Source organism: Ornithodoros turicata, chromosome 1 (genome assembly GCF_037126465.1).
Source record: "Ornithodoros turicata isolate Travis chromosome 1, ASM3712646v1, whole genome shotgun sequence".
NCBI lineage: Eukaryota > Metazoa > Arthropoda > Arachnida > Ixodida > Argasidae > Ornithodoros > Ornithodoros turicata.
In genome coordinates, this window is record NC_088201.1 from 30,434,836 (window position 1) to 30,454,191 (window position 19,356).

The following is a 19,356-nucleotide window of genomic DNA, read 5'->3' on the forward strand; positions in this document are numbered from 1 at the left end:
AACTTGTAGTCTAGGGACAGCTATGAGCAGGGTCCAACGCGGCACCTCTCGGGTGGTCATGAGAGGGCAGATCTCCGACAAATAAAGGACACTAGGTTTCTTAGGTCCTCGATGGAAAGCTGCTTCTCTTTGCAGCGGTATTGCTTCTGACTGAGGGTGACATAGCACACATGAGTCAGCTGAGGGTCAAGGACCAAGGTGACAAGGTGAGGAATACCAGTGTGCCCTGGTGTTTTCACATGACCTGACGTGGCAGACCTGTACTTTAAAATAGAGGCTGTACCTTACAGGTAAATAAACTATAATAATAATAATAAATGATACTACTGCTACTAATACTACTAATAGGTAACAATCGGTACTTGTACTCAGTGTGCGTGCTTCTGTTGCCATGTACAATGAGGGCGATACAGAGCCTAATTCTTGCTCAAAGGTAGAGAACTGGGAATTGCATGACATTAGTACGCATTAAACACCACACTTTTTTCAATTTTTGCTAATTTTAAGGGGGTGTGTTATACATCAGAAAATATGGTAAGTTGGTTCTCTAGTGCAATAAGAAACGAATAGTTAATTCTTAAGGATACTTTTAATGGGGAAGAATTATGTATAATAAATACCTTTCTAATGCTTAAGACATATGTATGAGCCTGCATTTATGCCATGTTGCATATGAATTCTGCAACTGTGTTGGCACATTCTGCATCATAGAGAGGACAGTAAAAAAATTTGGATGCATAGTGGAGCAGCAAAGTCTGATGACGGAAGTTTCAAAGACAAAAGACTAGTCTGGCAAAAGTTGAATCTCCATCACTAAAAAAATGCTACATGATGCCATTTCTTCCTGTTGTGTATTTTCTACTATGTTCCCAAAGTGTAACCCCACCAGCTTCTGACTATGAAGCGATGAGGATTTGCTTTGGAGAGGGGGTATGTTGTTGGTTATCCCAGCATGTTTGTGTCAAGTAGTGACACAGAAGCTGACCTTGTACAACAGCATGGATGGACATATGTATTTATTGCCACACATACACATGAACAGCAGCAAAAATAGCGACAACTACTACATTAGAGTGAATAAAAGTAACAAATATAATTCTCCGTTTGTCTTTCACTTATCCTGTAGCAAACTGAATTATTTAAATATTGGGGAAGCAAGCTGAGAGTAAAGACAGGAAGTACAATACGCTGTCTGATTTTTATGTCATACTTGAAAGTTCCCTACACAAGGTTCATAACCATCCAATCAACTTGCCTGCACCATCTTGCTTTCTCAAAAACTCGAAAGTATAAGTAACAACTTACTATTGCACACAGATTATACCGAGGCTCTAAGAATGCCACTAAGACAAATGGTAGCATTACCTCAATGCTATAGCAAGTGTGTAGCTGATGACACACTCGATTAAAAGCACGCTCAAAAATACCACTTTGCTGAATCTATACTAAGCTTTCATGCAAGCAGTCATAGAGGAGAGAAGCTGCCCACGGTCGCAGTTGCAGCAAGCACTTTCTGGTGTCTCAGTGGTTTCAATTGTGAAGTAAAAAAACCTTGATATGCACAAACAAAATAATCTCACGCATGGCAGATGCTTACTTGAACATGCAAATTAAATTTGAGATACAGTCAAACTGTTATGAATAGTGACCGTTCAAGTCCTTATATTAAGGGTTCTAAGTAACATGTGGAGGCACTAAAAAGAATCAACGAGGGAAGACAAATGAGGTAAAACTTGCATGATTATGAAAGTACAGACCGTCTCTCTCTTAATGCAAATATAAAAGCAATCCCTGAGCATTTCAAAAGTTCTGTCTGCATTTTTGTATACATAAAGGCATGCACTCCACTTTGTGCTGAACAAATGTTGCAGTTAAGTAAAACAAGAAGAGTAGAGAACCCATGGTGGCATATCAAGCATGTAAAAAGCTACCTGTGACGGACAGTACCGAACACACAATATAAAGTACAAAGCATAGGACCACAATAAAGTAGTTACTTTGCCCATGCACTATGTAGACTAAAATTTCGTCCAAACTGAAAGTGGCCAAGAATACAGGAGTGATCCTCTCAGTTGCTCAGTCAGCATATTTTCTTGTGTTTCCCTATGATACTTCCATGAAACTAGTGAACAAAAAACAAAAAACTTGTTTTAGCTGCCGTCAGTGCTGGATTTAAGGGGGAGGGGGCAGACCGGGCGTATGCACCAGGGCACCCACTTTCACAAAGTCTGTCTGTAACTGATATTTTTTTTATTCCTTTATGTTTTCTTCCTCACTTTCCTATCCATCACTTTTATATCTTCATATCCAGTCAGAATTTTTATATAGTTTGATATTTGTGCCACAGCAAAGTAATAATAATAATTAGGGGTTTTACGTTGCAAGACAACTGAGATTACTACAGCAAAGTAAAAACGGAAATAGCACAGAACAAACGTTTCCTCGTACTGTGACAAGTATCTTGACATTGAAGACAACTACCTGGTGGGAATCGCTGGTGCTTGAAATTTGGTGGGGTGCCCAATAAGTTGAAATGAGTGAATTAGTATGTTTGACAACAGAGCATTTATAAATGAAACAAGTCTGTCTATTGAAACTTATTGTGTACATCAACATGTGATATATTATACAGTAATACGTGCAGGTCGTACTGAAGTTAAAATTCTATAAAAACCTGACCTTCCTCCATCCAAATGGGCCACCACAGCGCAGTACCTTCGGGGGCCCCCACCATTGTAAATCCGGCACTAGCTGCTGTAATGGTCAACAATGCTTTGAGCCTTTAACATCAACAACCAAGTAAAGGGAAATATTCCACTGGTGACAAGTATAGGACAGAGCAGCTAAAGCTTAAGTGGGCCATTTGCTTCCAAATGCTTTAGGCAGCACCACCACCTGAAGCCTTCAAGAAGTTGCCCAGGAAGCTCTGAACAGCAGTAGTGATTAGCTGCTTCACCATAGCATTGTTGGAAATGAAATTCCAGAGTGCCTGGGGGTCGGTAAAATCCTTGAAGCCCATTCCTGAAATAGTGGACTGTACCGTGTCCGCAAGCTTATCTTTATCATCCTGTGGCAGCTCACGGATAACATCCGCTGCTGGTCGTGTCTCAGCGGCACTGGCTTCCTTCCCACTATCTTTGGAGCCACCGCCGCTCAGGAGGCTACCTGCATTAAGAAATTGCAAATTGTGTGCGATTGTGAAGGTGATCTATGCATTTGAGATGCATAGTTTGTTCAGTATAGCGACAAATAAGGAAATAAAAATGTGCTCATCATTACATAGGTACGCAAGTTGGTCTTTCCATGTGATATGTGCTGGCAGCTAAGTATCCCGAACATGAACTAACAGCATTCGGAATATTTGCTATCTATGCAGACAACTTGTTTGTTGTGCATAAAAGGATAATGCAAGTGAGCTAGAGTAAACGAGAATTAGATTGTGGCATCTTTTGCAAGCTGTAGTTTTTCAGGACGAACCTTCTGTCATACATAGTAGTAGTGTATCCAGAAAAATATTTTGGGAGGGGTTCTACCATAAGTTTACACAGGGAAGAGGATTTCACCCCATTTTCCCTCTCCCAAACGCACTATCAAAGGTAAGATTTCGGGGTGGATTTGAACTCCCAAAACCACTTCCAGCTATGCCACGGATACATAGCGCGCTAGACGAAAGATAATTTTTCTATGACTGAGAGAAGTTCAAAAGTGATATGGGTGCTTTGACTGACTGTTAACCTTATGTCTTTTCAATTTTTTTCTTCTTTCAGGTTGAGATATTGCACGCCCAGTGCACAACTATAACACAACACAACTATAAAATACAGAACTACCGAACATTAGTTAGTAGAGTTCACAGAATGAAAAGCTTACAGCAACAAGGCTGCACAATATTTCTTCAATGCATGCCTTTCCACTTTTCCTCTATCTTTTATAAATGCCATACTCTCAATGAAGCAGCCAACCAAATATTCGTTTTCTTTGCAAGTGCGTAGATGACTATAAAAGATAACGAATCTTAGAGTAAATGAGGATGAAAATAAAAATAAATAAACAAAAAAGCTCTGCAAACTGAAGTGTAAGCTATAGATAGTTCAGAGTTAGTTTTCACTTGTATGATACTGAAAAAAAGAGAGTCAGAGAAAAGTGTTTAACCGCTCGAACATTAGGAATTTATCGGCGGAACTGGAATATGAGCAGCACCATTTCTGGTAAGCGGCAAAGCAGACTTCAAGGTCGGAATGTAGCCATGAAGCTGCGCACAAGTTTGTGGGCTTCAAACAGCAACTGTAAATTCAGCAAGCTAATCGTGGTCAGAGTTGTACAATACTCACCAAACCCGCCAAGTCCAACCTTATTAAGCACCTTTCCCCCGATTGCGGATCCTGCGCTCTTGGCGAGCCCCTTTTTTGAGTCTTCGTCACCCGAGACAGCTACCTTGATGTTCTCCTCCGTGCATAGCTGGCAGAGGATATCTTCCAGCTCCTTGGTGCTCAGCTTGTCCAAATGTGCCATTTTTTCTTCACGTTCAACCTCGAACTTCGATAGGACTGCACTCGTTAGATCTCCTGTTACTAGTGGCGCGCTATGTTGCAGCAGTTGGCAGTTGCACCCTCGCCTCGCCCTTACAAACGATCAATTGGCCTTGACACACTTATGGTAATGGCATAGCATGATGATAATCTCGCCGTAGAAGCATCCGCGCAATGCACGGTCCATTAGAGATGCAATTAAAAATTAAACACTCGTTCAAGAAGTAATTTTTAATGCAAACGAAATTCACGCAAAAATTCGCGCACACACCACGCCCACCCAAAAAAAAAAAAAAAAACACACATGACCGCCATTTCCGCTGCACTCGAACTTCCGGTCGAAAGAAGAAAGGAGTATGAGGAGGGTAGGGAAGGAGGAGTTAGGAACGGAGCATGGAACGGAGCCTGTCCTAGCACAATGGAGTGTAGCAGATGCCAGCTTCTGGCCGCGTGCATCATCACGTGATTCTGGATCAGCTGGTCGACGCTGATTGGCTGCGTTTGAACAGCGGACCAATGGCGAACTCTCCCCTTGACAACTGACGTCTGTGCTGAACGTAAACAAAAAGGTCGCCCCAGCTGTGTTTTCACTTGCCTTTCCTATCGGACAGTTTTATACACTTGGTTGCATAAGTTGACGTCTTTTTAAATGTGACTTTCTCTCCTGTCGTGTGCTGTTGATTCTACTCTCTCCATTTCGTCAAGTAAGGCACTTTTCAGACATGAGCCTTCTAGATTGGACAAACGCAGTGTTACTATGGGCTCCGTGGTTAGGTAAATGGAATATAGAAACGCCCGCGCATGCAAATTTGGAGACTGCTAGTTGCATGGATTGAATGCAGTGAAGGTCTACAGGCGATAATTTTGTCTGGCCAGGCACAGTAAGAACAAATTTTCCGTTCTCTGAGAGTCATAGGTTAGGGAGCCAACGAGTAGAGATCGATTGCAGTTTCTAGTCGTGGCCGTTTGGTCGTTCTGGCTGTTGTTTCACTCCTTTGTCCACTGCCCACACATGCAGCTTAAATTCCGTATAAAAGTCCTGTATAAGATTTCGCGTCACCTTTTATGTTTCTATTATTGATCATCCATAATTACACTGTGCTGTGGGAGAGCAATTGAGCGAAAAGAACACCGATCGAAACTTGTTTCTATTTGTCGCGTGTTTTCCTGAATGGTTATTCAGTGGTGGCTATCACCTTCCTTCTACTATTCTTTGTGTACGAAGTTTTAAACTTGCACAGAAAGCAGCTGAGTAATACTATATATAATGACTACTATTTTTGAAATAGCTGACCGAAAACTCAGATAAGCAGTATTGAGGGTAGTATACACATATTTAGCGTCTGTATGTATATTGTTTCGATTCAGCGGGAGATTCATCAATACCTCGTTTAGTGGCCAAAGTTCGCTGTTGTATCGACGACAATCGACGGGGCCCAATATGCTTGTGGCAGTTATAGGCGTACCATTCCATACACATAAACTACTCCATACTTTTGTGTGGTAGCTGCATTGTTCACTGTTTGCATGCCCTTGTGTTGACCTTACCTCCGAAGTGCAGGTATACCCCCCTATGTTTTTTTTAGAATTATCGGTAATTACCCTTGTGATTCTCAACAGCTATGAACAATGGCAAATATTGCATATTTACATTCATGAAATGTAGTGACACTGATTCCTAGTGTGTATGAGACAATTTTAGATGTAGCTGTACTAATAGGGCCATCCACGGGCAAATTTAGGGGGGGGGACCAGATGTCCTGTCCCCCACCCCCCTCAATTTCTGTCGTTACATAGAGTTTCAATTGACCTTGGTGGTGTAATAGCATGCTGTCCAAGGCAGGACCCCCCCCCCCCCCTCCCTCAGACAAATCCTGGATCCGCCTCTGGGGCATCTGACGTAACTGTTTATTTTCCCCTGTTCTAGTGTTTAATCATACAATAACTCATGGAACCGTAGCAGCTAAAACAGAAGATTTTGATCACCTTCTTTCGCAAGTAGGAGAGAAGGCATCACCATTTAGCTATTGAATGAAGGTGACCTTGTATACCCACTCCCATCTTGCTTGAATTTGTACACAGAACATTCAGGAGAAAAATGTGCCCATCGAAATGAAAATGAACCAGTTTGACTTTTTAAAGGCTTCACCATGGTTGATGCACTGAAGTAAGACAGCCTTATTTAATAGTGGGCATATCATGCTGGCTTTGGTGCCTCCTGAGAAAACCATGTTCAAGTTTTACAACCGTGTTCAAGACTGGTTTTGCAGTGTTTTGTAGTCTAATATACTCTATTATAAAAGCGATAAAATAGTTCAGTGCAAATGTAAAGCCACACAGGGACACAGACAGCTGTGTGTAGGTGTCCGTATGTATCCCTGTGTGATTTTAAGTTTGTGCTGAACTATTTTATCGATTTTATAATGCATTACCAACAAGCCTGGATGTGGACACTTATTATCTAATATACTGTATTCTTCCATTATGCCAATTATGAACTCACTCCCTGGGTGCTGTTCTCAGATATTCCCACCAACACCTTTTTTGTTCTTTCATTGTGTATTTGGACACTGTTCTTTGGATAGTGCTCGCTAGTCCACTGGCATGGAGGTAGAACCTCATTCTCAATGTTGTCCGAATAATCAGTCACCAGTGTATGTGTTGTCCTGCGTCTATGGGACAGGGCCTCTTCAGTGTGTGGCCTGCTAGCCAGTACGTCTGTGCTCATGCTGTTTTGCCAGCTCATCTGCTGTTCCTGAAGTAGGAGCTTAGACGATAAAAAACAATTGAACTGGTGAATCCGTTAAAATGGTTGGTATGGCATTGCAGCCATATGCAGAAACGCCAGCTTGGTTTCAAAATTCCTAGTGCTTAGACATATGCAAGCTGGAGCATTGCCGACTCGAAGGCACAAGCAGTAACTGTGGTAGTGAAGTCGTGGAAACGATCTCAAATGATCAGACAGTAGCTCATGCACCTGGTGAGAAGGTTGGGTTTGATATTTTTTCCTAACTTGATCCAGGATTGAGGAACAACGGGTATCATGTTATTGCTAATTCTGACATTAAGAACATTAGCAGTTTTTTTATTTGATTTTGTGTCAGCGCTGCGAAGCAGCTGCTTTTATGAACGGCGTACATATGTGGTCAGACGGAGAGACGACAGCAGGAAGGAGTGGGGGACAGGGGGGAACGTATGTATGCAAACGTAGTGCAAACGTATATGTCTCTATGCATAGCGGTACTCACAAGTTCTACCAAATGCCACATTTATAGAAAGCGCAACTCAAGCACGGAAATATCTCCCAACAGGAGTTATTTGAAGCAGGCTCACCGTAACATGCCATTTGATGGGCAAACAGCGATTGCATTGGGCACAGCCCGAGTCCTTTTCTCTAGGTCATCGTGACTAAAATACCACCGTATTTTTGGCATCATTCCCCCGACAGGAGCTTAGAAACATAAAATGAATGCAATGACAACCAAAAATAGATGGTTTAGGCAGGTGTTGGGCAACAGATCGGATGAACGCATTGCATGTGTTGGTGTCATGCTTTACGGGGACTGTTAGTCGACAGCTGCACATTAGTCGATACATTTGGATATGTATCATCAACAAATATTTTCATTAAACCAGCCAAAAAAGGTCAAGTTCACTACGATCAGAAATCTGCAAAGGTGATTTAGATTAGAAGGCACTTATAGCTGTGCAGGCGGTTGCACTTGCTTAATTCTTTCACTTATCTGTTGTGATATTGTTTATGAAATACCATGAAATTAAGTTTTTCCAACAGTATTATACCATAATGAGTGAACAACACTCATACTATGTACATTTTTTCTTCCCCAGCAGGTGTGTTACCAAAAGAAAACATAATTCATCATGTTCAGTGGTCTTGCTAGCTACTTTCTGGCTGCTGAGCCCGAATCTGCATGTTTGGATGATGTGACATATCAAACCCTGGAAGCAGAGGATGACTGGTTGCTTGTTGAAGTTTCAGGTATGCTTAACAGGTCAACCAATCCCTCAGTGCCTGCAATTTGCCCACATCTGAGAGTTGTTACTAAAAAAATTCCAATACTTGTCATACACACAGTCAAGCCTCAACTTATATACCCTCGATTTACAGTGAATGCTAGAATAAAGCTACAATAACCACAGTTTTTTTTTTACCTCGATTTATGAAGGGACTAAGCTATGTTAGCCAGGGGTAAGGTGACTGAGGCAAAACAGGCTATGTGCCAGGAAGGATGACTCAGGTTTCTAGGGGCAAAAACAGATAAAGAACTCTCCTGCTGGACTTTGAAATGGGTACATTGGGAAGAGCAAGGCAAAATCAATCGGCTGAGGATAAACGAAGCCTATACTGGTTTGGATTCCTTGGGATGAAGGATTTTTCCCCTAATATCCTCAAAAAATGTTACCCCCCCCCCCACACACACACACACACAATGAAAAGAGAACTGCCAAAAATGCAAAAAAAGAAACACACACACACACGCCAGAAGAAACAGGTGTCACCTCTCTCCCCCCTGCACACACACACAGATTTGCAACACATCACCTGGGGTGATAAATGGGGTGACAAATCCCTGTGCAGTATAACTTGAATATCGATGGTAACAACAGTGTTGCTACTGTGCTGAATATGCTGCCTAAAGTGTCACAGAAGTGTCAAAGAATGACATCTAGGCAATGAGGCATTATGTTCGAGATGTGATTTACGAGAAAGAGGAAGGCAAAGGGTAGACAAAATGGAGTGCAAGTTGATAGTTTATTTGTTGTCTGCAACTCAGAGCAATGTGGGACTGCTAGGACTGCAAGTCAGGCATTAAGATATTAACATTAACCATTCGCAAAATGCTTAGTGTATTTTGAAGTTCTTCTCCTTTCATTATAGCCCTTCCCATCCCTTCTATTCATTCAAAACCTCAAAATATAAATCCCTAAATTTATGGTGGTTTCTTAGAAATTCTGGCCATTCGTATGTGAAAGGTTGACTGCATGTGGTAGCATTTTAAGAACTACACTTAATTAATCTATCCAATCGTATATAGTTCTCCTGTCTAGATTGATACTGCTACTCATTGCAGGAACAAGTAAGAGGCCTCCGTCTCCTCTGCCAGAAGAAGCGCACATGATCAGGGATCTGGCTCCTGTTTTCGTTGGAGTTATGGAGACCTCTCAAGAGTATAGCCGGTGTGAGCTAACGCCACCGGCAAGCCCTTGCCCCATGGATGGCAGTTGGTTAGTGTTGCTTTAATTCTCATCCATTATAAAGGGCCTGCTTTATGGGCTGAGGGGTAGGTTACGAAGGGAACTTTTTGTTGGAAAAAAGAATTCTGCAGTTTAATTTTTGTTTGTAGGAAATACGAGATGTTCCCTGAGCTCTCTTTCGCAGATTACACACCATGGTTACCTGGGCATGACACATCTTCTGCAGAGACGCAGCACTAGTGCTTTTTTATGTGTACAGCATAGTTTAGCCCAAGCTTAGGGCCAAATTTTATTCATTTATGTTTGCTATGTTCATGCAGGTTTGTGACTCCTCCCCCATGTTTCATGGCTCAGCAGCCGGTGCATTTGGAAACTTCTCCTCTGGAGAACTTACTCATTGAGCATCCCAGTATGAGTGTATATGGTCCTTGTGTTCGATCTCATGCTCCTACAGTAAGACATACTCCTAAGCGTTCGAGGGAATCCAAGATCCTTCTAGCTTCCACAGTGGAAGCTGCACCAAAGCAGCCCACCTCTCCAGCTGTCCTCAGCTGCAATGCTGCTGACATGTTGAGAGCAAAACTGCCTCATCCTGGGCCCAGGCCTTCAGCTGTAGCTGCAAGGGCAGGTAGGAAGATTTTAATTCTACATGGGGTCAGAATTTTATGACACCTCCTACACTGCTGATGAAGAATGTTAGTGATTTTAGTTACAATTTGAAAGCTGTGATGGCAAACCCTAAGGTTTATTTTTATGACACTCAAACCATTTTTATGGCAGCTATGTCTCATAGAGAGCCCCTCGAGTTCAAATAGATTCCAACCTATTGCTGCTTTTTCTTTACTTCAAATTGCAGATGTATAATCTTATACTAGCCTGGTAGGTGCTTTACATATTCAATTAGTCTGCCTTCTTGTAAAAGCACTGACATAGCAAGTAACACATGAACCCAAGTGCAGAGTGAGCAAAACAACTTTATTTTGATGATGGTGATTGGGGTAACATCCCATTGTTCGTAGTAATTTGGTGAAAATATAATGATGGGCCTCACAACGAGGACTGAAGTCCTAGTTTTTCTACTCCTATAGAAGTTTCGCTAATTTCCTTTAGAAGCCCTACTTTCAAGTGTGCGTGCTTGTTTCAGGATTTTTAAGGAATAGAATGGCTTTTGATGAGGATTATGTCTGATTTTGCTACCTCACTTTTGCTTGAAGGTCCTTAATTAAAGGACTTATTAATGAATTTCAGGTAATTAGTCATCTAGTAGTTAGGTACATACTCCCTTCAAGAGAATATCTTCCTGTTCTTGTAACTGAACTGCGAAAACAGTATCTATGCTGCTCTCACAGCTTTTAAAAAAAATTGATGCCGCTAAAAAGAAACACCCTGTACACTTTTATATGTTATGCATTATATATGATATTATATGCATCATATGAAATAAAACTGTGGCAGCCTTTTTAAGAAGATTGCATTTTGGTATGCGATGAATTCAAAGTTCACGAAATGGATTTAAAAAATGTTTCGAGGATACATGAGTGTAGCAGTCAGTGTTTTTCTATTTGACTTTCATTCATTATTTTTCTTGTCTGGTGCTTTGTGATTTACGATGTTCACTAAAAACAAATGCTTCAACACTTTTGAAGCCAGGTGACTTAATGGTGACAACTGTGCATGCAGGGTGGCTAGAACAGCTGCATGGTGTGCGACCCACACAACGTGCTCGAGCCTGCAGAGAGCAGCACAACTTAGGGCATAACCAGATTCAGCGGCAGAACCGTGTGATGCAAGAGGGCAACAGACACCCAAAACGACGGGACCGCATGGCCGCCCGCTGCTCTCGTGTAAACAACAACCGCAAGTGCTGTTAACGTCACCTCCTGACATATGCTTTGGTTAAATGTTAGTTTCTAGAGATTTGAAGCGCATGTGTGTATGCATTTGCCCTTCAATTCCAACTGGCTTTGTTTCTGGGTGAGCTACGATTAACATCAGTGGTTTCTTAAGAAATGGGCCGTGAGATGGCAGGCAAGGTCATATTTAATGTGGAAATTTATGTACTATATCCTTGGGGCTCTGTTAAAACCTGTGTGTACATAAAGTAAAAGTGAATATGTACAGTGAGGTGTACATTTCCATTGAAGTTTGAAGGAGATTGGTGGTCTTTTTTAGTGCTTGCAGCTGTTTCACAGAAGTACACTGTGTTCACAGAAAAATGCTGAGACTTGCTATAAATATTGAATACAAATGCCCAGAATTTAATTCTAAAGGCCCAAATGCAATGGAGACCATCAATACTTAACTTGAGTGAAGTTGTGAAAAAGTGTATTATAGCACAGATTGACTATAAGTATTGTCATTGAACGAAGTACGCTAGCATACAAGAAACGAGCTGAGTAGCACAGCTATGAAATCTCAAAATTCACCAAACAAGCACACTGATGAGTTGAACATGCTAGTATAAATGTCCAAATAATGTTTCATCGTGCTCTCACTTGCTCAGGTTACCTGTTTTCCCTACTTATTTTAGCCCCCAATGGCTCTAGAAAGAACAGGATATGTGGTTTTGTTGTATATTTATACTTTGGGTTCTTCAGAAGCTTGTGCTCATTACGACACATTTTTAAACAGCTTCAGTTTGGGGCTGCAGAAGTAGAATGGATGACAATTATGCTTACAACTTTTTGGGGAGCAATGTATCTGAAGCCATGGCATGGAGAAATTTTGGAATTTTGACATATTTTGTAACATATGTTCTGGGACCTGTTTTGCCATCTCTGGCACTACAGCAATAGTGGGTGCATTTGCATCGTAGAGGCGCATGTCCCATGCAAAGCACATCGCTTTACAGTGGTCACTGGAACCAGTTTCGGAACAATTCTGGAATTCAGTTTTTAGCATTACATGTATGATCATGTTATGGTTGTGCATAGTCATTATGGAGAAGCATATTATTAGGGAACAACTGTCCCAACGAGCAGTGATGTCAATAATATCAGCAAGTGTTTCCAATGAGGACGGACCGATGCTGTTGATTGATTTTTGAGACTAGAGATGTATTCAAATTTGTTATGTGCCAAATGCAAAATTCCATCCAGCAGAGCATTGTAGTTTTGAGATAAACAAGAAACGTGATTGGCATGGTCGTATTCGGTTTTGCTTCCATGGTGATGGGTACATTATGTATATGAAACATCTGTTTGGGTTTGAGATTCTGACACTGGTTCCAGATTCTGCCACTAAGGATAATGCCTGTGACATGCAATGGCATATGCCTCATGCAGTGTCCTATAGGGGTTGCAAAGGGCATGTAGAAAACTCTAATCTTCGCATCACTGCTCATACCCAGTTTTATCCTACACATTTTTTAAAACCATTCGCTATGTCTCAAGAAAGTGAAATGAAGTCACCTGAAAAGGTGCTTTTAACAGGCTTATTGCATGTTCATTGCATATAATGTGAGGAAGAAGTGCAGAAGTGATGTAGTAAATTCAAGTGCATGTAGTAAATACCTTGCTTGTGACAGGAAACTTTATACTGAGGTTTATTACTGCCTCTTACATGAACTCCCTTCCTTTGCCTTCATTGTATAGGCAATCTTGTTTCACCCTTCTATACCTATTGACAAGATAAAGAAAAAGAAGGCAAAAAAAAAGAAGAAAAAAGAGAAAAAGATGTGAAAAGAAACAATCTTTATAAGCAGTATGCTATTGAAGGCACTTTCACCTGGATTCTTAACTGGTTTTGTACCTCTTGCACAGTTATCAGTCCATGTTGTCATTATTATGCACACTTTTTGTGTAGACTGATGGTCTATCTATGGCCACAAGTACAACAAAAACATCGTTGCACTGAACGTCTGTTCAGTTAAGCATCTGTATATGCATCTATTATACACACGTAGAGATGGTGTTTGGTGTCGTTTATGCATGATTCTGAGTGTAGATGAGTGGACATAAACAAGAAAAAAAGCAAAACACATAAAAACTTATAAAAGATAAAAAACAAAAAGAGCTTGATACAATACTTTTCAGGTGGCTTTTTATTGTTACATTAGTCTCTTTGTTTTCTTTTAGCTCTACCTGTTAACAAGAAGTGAAAATTGTGCACTTCAGGGAAGCGCAAAATGGTAATGAGCACAGGCAATTTGTAAGACACTTGCAGATGCTCCCATGTCGTCACTGCCATAGGAAACGAGCCACATGTTGTCACATGACGGGGATGGGGCATTTCTATGAAAGCAATAGTGATTAGACTTAGCCGTCTTGAAGATGGAATGTATCATTCCATGTGTACATAATTGTGCATAAAACTTGTGCATTTGCATACCTGCTGATAGATAACAAAGTGTTGGCATTCTACAAGTTGTCATTGATGGATGTATTGTGCACACAATTATTTATTATCAGCTTTTACATTATTTTATTAAAATCTGGTATTTGTGAGTCAAGGATATGAATATATTTTATGCTATGCTCATTGTACTAATTTATTTTTAGTGTTGACATTCTCCAAAAATAGGTGGCATTAAATTCTCATTGAGATGTCATTAATGTATGGTTCATCAAAATGCATTTCACAAAATTGCTTTTTTAAATACATTTACAAATTGGTTAATGCACTGTAGCTCCTCTGCACTTTTAAGTGTTTAGTCCTAATGATTTGCAGAATCTCAAAGCCTAGGACACCAGGGCATGTAATGCACTGTACCTTGACAACCAAAATGTGTAGCAGATAAAGACCTACTTAGTGTTGTGGAGTGTAAATCCAACAAGCCTTCACGAAGCTACTCTTTTATACAAGTGGACACATCATGGGCCTGATGGAATGAGGAGGGCTACCCAATGAATGGAAATGGGATTTTTGAAAATTTCTCCTTGAGGATACAGGTTGTTTCTACATGCAAGCTCAACTGACATTTCCCATGCTGTCACTAACATGCAGGAATATTATGTGGATGCCAGCTAGAATATGTGTTCTAATTTAAAGTGTCATATTCATACAGGGTCCACTCGAATGTGCACAAAGATTCTGAGAAGGGTGTGCAGTGCAACGAGAAAGGAGACATGCACACAACAAACACATTTACTACATCTGGTGTTGGTTGCACAAACGGGGTCAATTCAGGTTGAAGATACAAAATACTAAACACCTCTCAACTGACCTTTTCTTGTCTCCTTTTTAAACCTCAATTTACCCTGTTTGTGCAACCAACCCCAATTGAATAGAGGTACTTGTCCTGTCTCGTTTCTTGTTGCACTGTTCACCCTTCTCAGTGTGCTTCACCAGCATGCCCAGGTTTCCACTGTTCTACTAGGCAGGTGCAGCATCCATGAAGTGAATTCCTCTGTCGTTGTTTTTCAGGGAGGGGAGAACCAAACTGATCCATTAATTTCATTTATTTACTTTAATATGAGGTGACTGAGGTGAGGTTACTTAATGAGGTGAACCTGCTCATCACAGGGTAGTTTGTTGTAAATCCATTCGTCACATAGGCCTATTCATAGGCATATTATTTTCTATTTCTTATTATATGAGCTAAAGAACATAGGAGAACATTGTCTGTTTGCTGAGAAATTGACACTACTTTTTTGTACAGGCTGCATGCCCCATGATGTGTGTACCATGATTAGGTTTCATTAGTTATCAGCATTACACTTTTCATGAACATCATTCTAGCTACATTTTGTATTGAATTGTCCAATATAGTATCTAAGCAGCCTTGAAAATGAGTTAAAAAAAAAAAGAGTTCACAAAGCAAATTTGTGTATCAATAAGGAAAAGCAAAAAGAAAAAACTGAAGACTTAATATGTACAGTAAAAGAATAATCTAATACTGGTTCTTTTCTGGCCATGTTAATGAGGCTCGACCGTAGTGAGAACATAAAATGCAACATGCACACTAAAGAGCAAATTGATTGTCAATGGTTTGCATAAAATATTAACTGAGAACCAGCTAATTTTGTTACAGGCAATCTATGCACAATATGCAGCCAGTATTGGTGTCTTGGGAGTGCACATCCTCAGTAACGATCGAGTTTGTTTGGAAACAAGTATATGATGAAAAACTGTGCCTTCAACCCTTCTCAAGGGTGTAACCTAAAAACATACAATGAAGAGGTAGCTGTTCATAAGTATTTTGTACTTATGTTTGCTGTTGTGCCCTCTTAGAAGCTAGGCGTATGCAACGAATGGACTTTCAACAAATTGACGTGTGATGGATGGTCCTACAACACCCATTAACTGGCTTGTTACATATGTCACATACCTGATTAGATAACCTACATAATAGATTGACTAAACACCCAACCCTGGTTATAACTGTGATGATATTCCTGCTGTAGAATGACTAGTTAGCCCACTTATATGCACAGGAGACTGAAACCACAGTGAAGACAGCAGTGCATTTGCAGAGGAGAAGTAATATGTGTTGACAGTCATCCACCCTTGCATGAATGTTCACATTAATTTTTTGTGTCTGTATGCAACTACTGTGTATGTGAGTGACTAGTGACTTGATCTGAGATTAACACAAGGCTCATATGCAAATATAACATTAAATGCAATGTTAGATGAAATGTATTTCAATGAAAATGGCAAGAGTTTGTAGTCACATTAATTTAAGTATGTATAGTCTTTGTATTTCAATCAATCATTTATGGTTAAGATATTCCATCATGACTAGTGACTTATGTATCTTCTTTTAATTAGACTTTTTTTAGTAATGCTGCAGGGACATTGGAACAATTTTGAATATATTTTGTGAAGCCCACTTCCCACCATTTCTGTGAAATGGAGATAGAACTCCGTTCAAATTCAGGGGTAAGGGGACAGAATGTGGAACAGCAAATAAAGAGTTCCATAGACGACCTTTTAGTAAATAAAATAAAATTTCGAAGTGGAACCCAGTCCCTATGCCTCTGTATCAGCAAATTCATTTTTGCAAATCTTTCATGTGATGTTAACACATTATGAGGAGTAAAGTGACAAAACTGAACTGTGCTGTCACAGAGCTTTCTTAAGGCTAATGAGTAACATAATTGCAGCAGGAATGGTAAGCCAGTGACTGTTGGCATCTAGCATATGCCCTCGTTTCTGAAGTGTGTAGTATACATAAATTCCTGTAGCAATATGTACACGATAAAATGTTTAATATATTTGCATTTTTGTGAAAACCTAAACAGTGGAATACATGGTACCTTGATATCGATGTGGAGAAAACATACAAAAAAATTGCTTTTATGTTGCGCTTGTTTGTATCATAAGCAGTCATATTGTTCAAGTGCACTGAAAAAATAGTGTGAATGTAGCATAAAGCAAAAGATGCAGATGGACTCCAATAAATTACAGCAATACACATCCAAGCCCCTGCTGGACACCATACTCTAACATACTCTAACTGCTTGGGTTGGCATCCTCTTCAGAAAATGTGCTTTGTGAGCCTATCGCATAAGTAAACACCAACTTCCCAGTGGGAACAAGGAAATGAGTTGAAGAGTTCATACCAGCAAATAACTATGTTGAGAGTGTAGTTGTCCAGGTTGACACATACCCAGAAAGTCTAAACTAGGTGACTCAAGTCATCTGTATTAGTTTCCCGATAATTGTGAAGGATTATATTACATTATGCATGGACCTTTACTAGCTGTTATTTTGGAATACATGTTCTGTCACTCTGAGTAGTCTGCACATTGTGGGGTATGTAAAAACATAGCTCATTACCTCCAGTTCTCCAAACAGGAGAACCGGAGGAAACAACAATAATGGTTGCAGTCAGGTGACGCAGCTAAATGTCTCATTGTGGTTATGTCTAGAAGGGTAAATCCCCACTGCAAAGCACCAAAACGTAAAATACTGGAATTTAATGCACATTGAATGGAAATATTTTGTACTTTTTGTGCTGCACACTTTTATTAATGACACACAGAAATCAACTATGGCATGTGTGGGCACCAACAGAGAACACATTGAGAGTCGTGTTTGATACGGACACAAATATCGAGGCACTATTTTTTGTGACAAATGCAGTGTGGTTGAGCCGAAGAGGCTCTCATCGCGTGGTAATTTGTTCATATCAATGAGGCTTGAATGTTTCACACCTCATCTTGTGTTCATTCCTTGCAAAAATTCGTATCATATTCAGGTAGCTATTGACTGCAAAATGTAATACAATTGTGTAAATGTAAGAGAGTTCCGTAAAAGGTCTAGTCTGCATCCTTTAGGTATTCTGACATTCAAATTGATGTACATAGTTGATATCAGGGCTACAGTTGTGTTGCATTTCATCCGATACAAGGAAGGTTGAACAATGTTGTGGACCCTGTGTTGTTGGGTAGTTGGTGCCAGAGGAAAACTTGCTCTCATATGGCTGATGTCAAAATGTGACATGTACACACTGCCAGTGTATTAGGTATTTCAATAGGACATGTCCATTGAGTTTTATATGTTGACCGTGGAAGATTGCAAATGATGAGGCGATGCATGTGTCTTTGGGAATTTTTGACTGTTACTGCCTATCAGTTGACTGCGAGTGTAATAACTTTGCCAGTAACTCACCACAAAAGTGGACATGTCCTCAGGGTGCTTGAGGCATGTGTTTTAATACCTGTAGTTTGGACCAGGCATTTCGTTAAATGTGAGGTGTGCTCTTTGTGCTGTAATTCTACAATCTTTGGCATGCACACTATTGTATTTTTTTTCACACAGAGACAGTCTTGACAGTATCCATATTGGTTTTGTAAGTACTGCACAATACAATATATTTAGAAGCACTACCAGGATCTAAAAAGAAATAAATATGTGGATTTTACAACGAACTGAATCTGGTGTCATGGTAGAGCTCTGGAATTAGCTTTGCATTTCAGCTGCATCTCATCCACAGAACAAAAGCTAGGGGTGCATAAGATTATTCTTGCTGTAGTCACCATGATGCAAGTGACCAACAACCCAAGCACTTGAACCGCCTTGAGTGGGAGGGGGGCGATTCCACGCGAAACGATCCAGCGGAAGTGCTCGGCCCTCAGGAAACTATCGCGAATTTTTCCGAATTTTTTTTAGCAGTTCCTAATAGTGCAAACGACATACCACGAAACGTTTCTTCCCAGATATCAATGTGGGTGCTAGATACGAGCAAAGCTCGCAGCGCTGGTGAAAACCGTGCCTGGCGTGAACGGCAGCTGCGGCTCATAGAAAGCACCTAGAAGTGTGCGGTTTTCTTTTGCGTATAGAGGAAACCATGCTCTACACAGCGTCACAAATCCCGGTTGTCATGCTATAATTGGTGCTGGTATACGCAGACCGGAAGTTTCGCCATTTTCCTCCTATTTGGCGATTTTTTTTGTGGAAAATCAACCCATTACATTTTAATGGGTATATTTTCCTTCCAAGGTCTCACGGAATACTTCAACAGGAAAAATTGCAAGACACGTAACTTTCGTAGTCATTGCAGGAAAAATAGGGGAAGTATGCACTTTTTCCGAAATTCGCTACAATCGAGCGTAAAACACGCAATGGAGACGTCGGAAGAGACATCTGAAACCAATGCAGTTTTATAGAACGAGCCTTCCTCTACAACACATTAGAAAATCTCGAGGGTGTTTTTTCGCCCATA

At 40.5% G+C, this 19,356-nt stretch overlaps 2 protein-coding genes across 5 annotated transcripts; one reads left to right on the forward strand and one right to left on the reverse strand.

Annotated features, from left to right (window-relative positions):
* Nucleotides 1–999: 999 nt before the first annotated feature.
* Nucleotides 1,000–4,821, reverse strand: LOC135377853 (uncharacterized). Its single transcript, XM_064610564.1, has 2 exons — nt 4,332–4,821; nt 1,000–3,165 (listed from the first exon to the last, which is right to left on the reverse strand). The coding sequence occupies exons 1-2, from the start codon at nt 4,510–4,512 to the stop codon at nt 2,879–2,881; spliced, it is 468 nt and encodes a 155-aa protein (XP_064466634.1). The 5' UTR covers nt 4,513–4,821; the 3' UTR covers nt 1,000–2,878.
* Nucleotides 4,822–4,926: 105 nt separating this feature from the next.
* LOC135377850 (tumor protein p53-inducible nuclear protein 2-like) lies at nt 4,927–18,562 on the forward strand. 4 transcript variants are annotated; one of them, XM_064610560.1, is made up of 5 exons: nt 4,927–5,233; nt 8,379–8,529; nt 9,623–9,776; nt 10,067–10,374; nt 11,427–18,562. In XM_064610560.1, exons 2-5 carry the CDS (start codon nt 8,412–8,414, stop codon nt 11,615–11,617), a joined length of 771 nt encoding a protein of 256 aa, XP_064466630.1. In that variant the 5' UTR covers nt 4,927–5,233; nt 8,379–8,411; the 3' UTR covers nt 11,618–18,562. The 4 variants fall into 4 exon arrangements, with proteins under 4 accessions (XP_064466630.1, XP_064466631.1, XP_064466632.1 ...); XM_064610561.1 differs by having other exon boundaries at nt 8,382–8,529; XM_064610562.1 differs by lacking the exon at nt 4,927–5,233 and adding an exon at nt 5,275–5,410.
* The last annotated feature ends 794 nt before the right edge of the window (nt 18,563–19,356 follow it).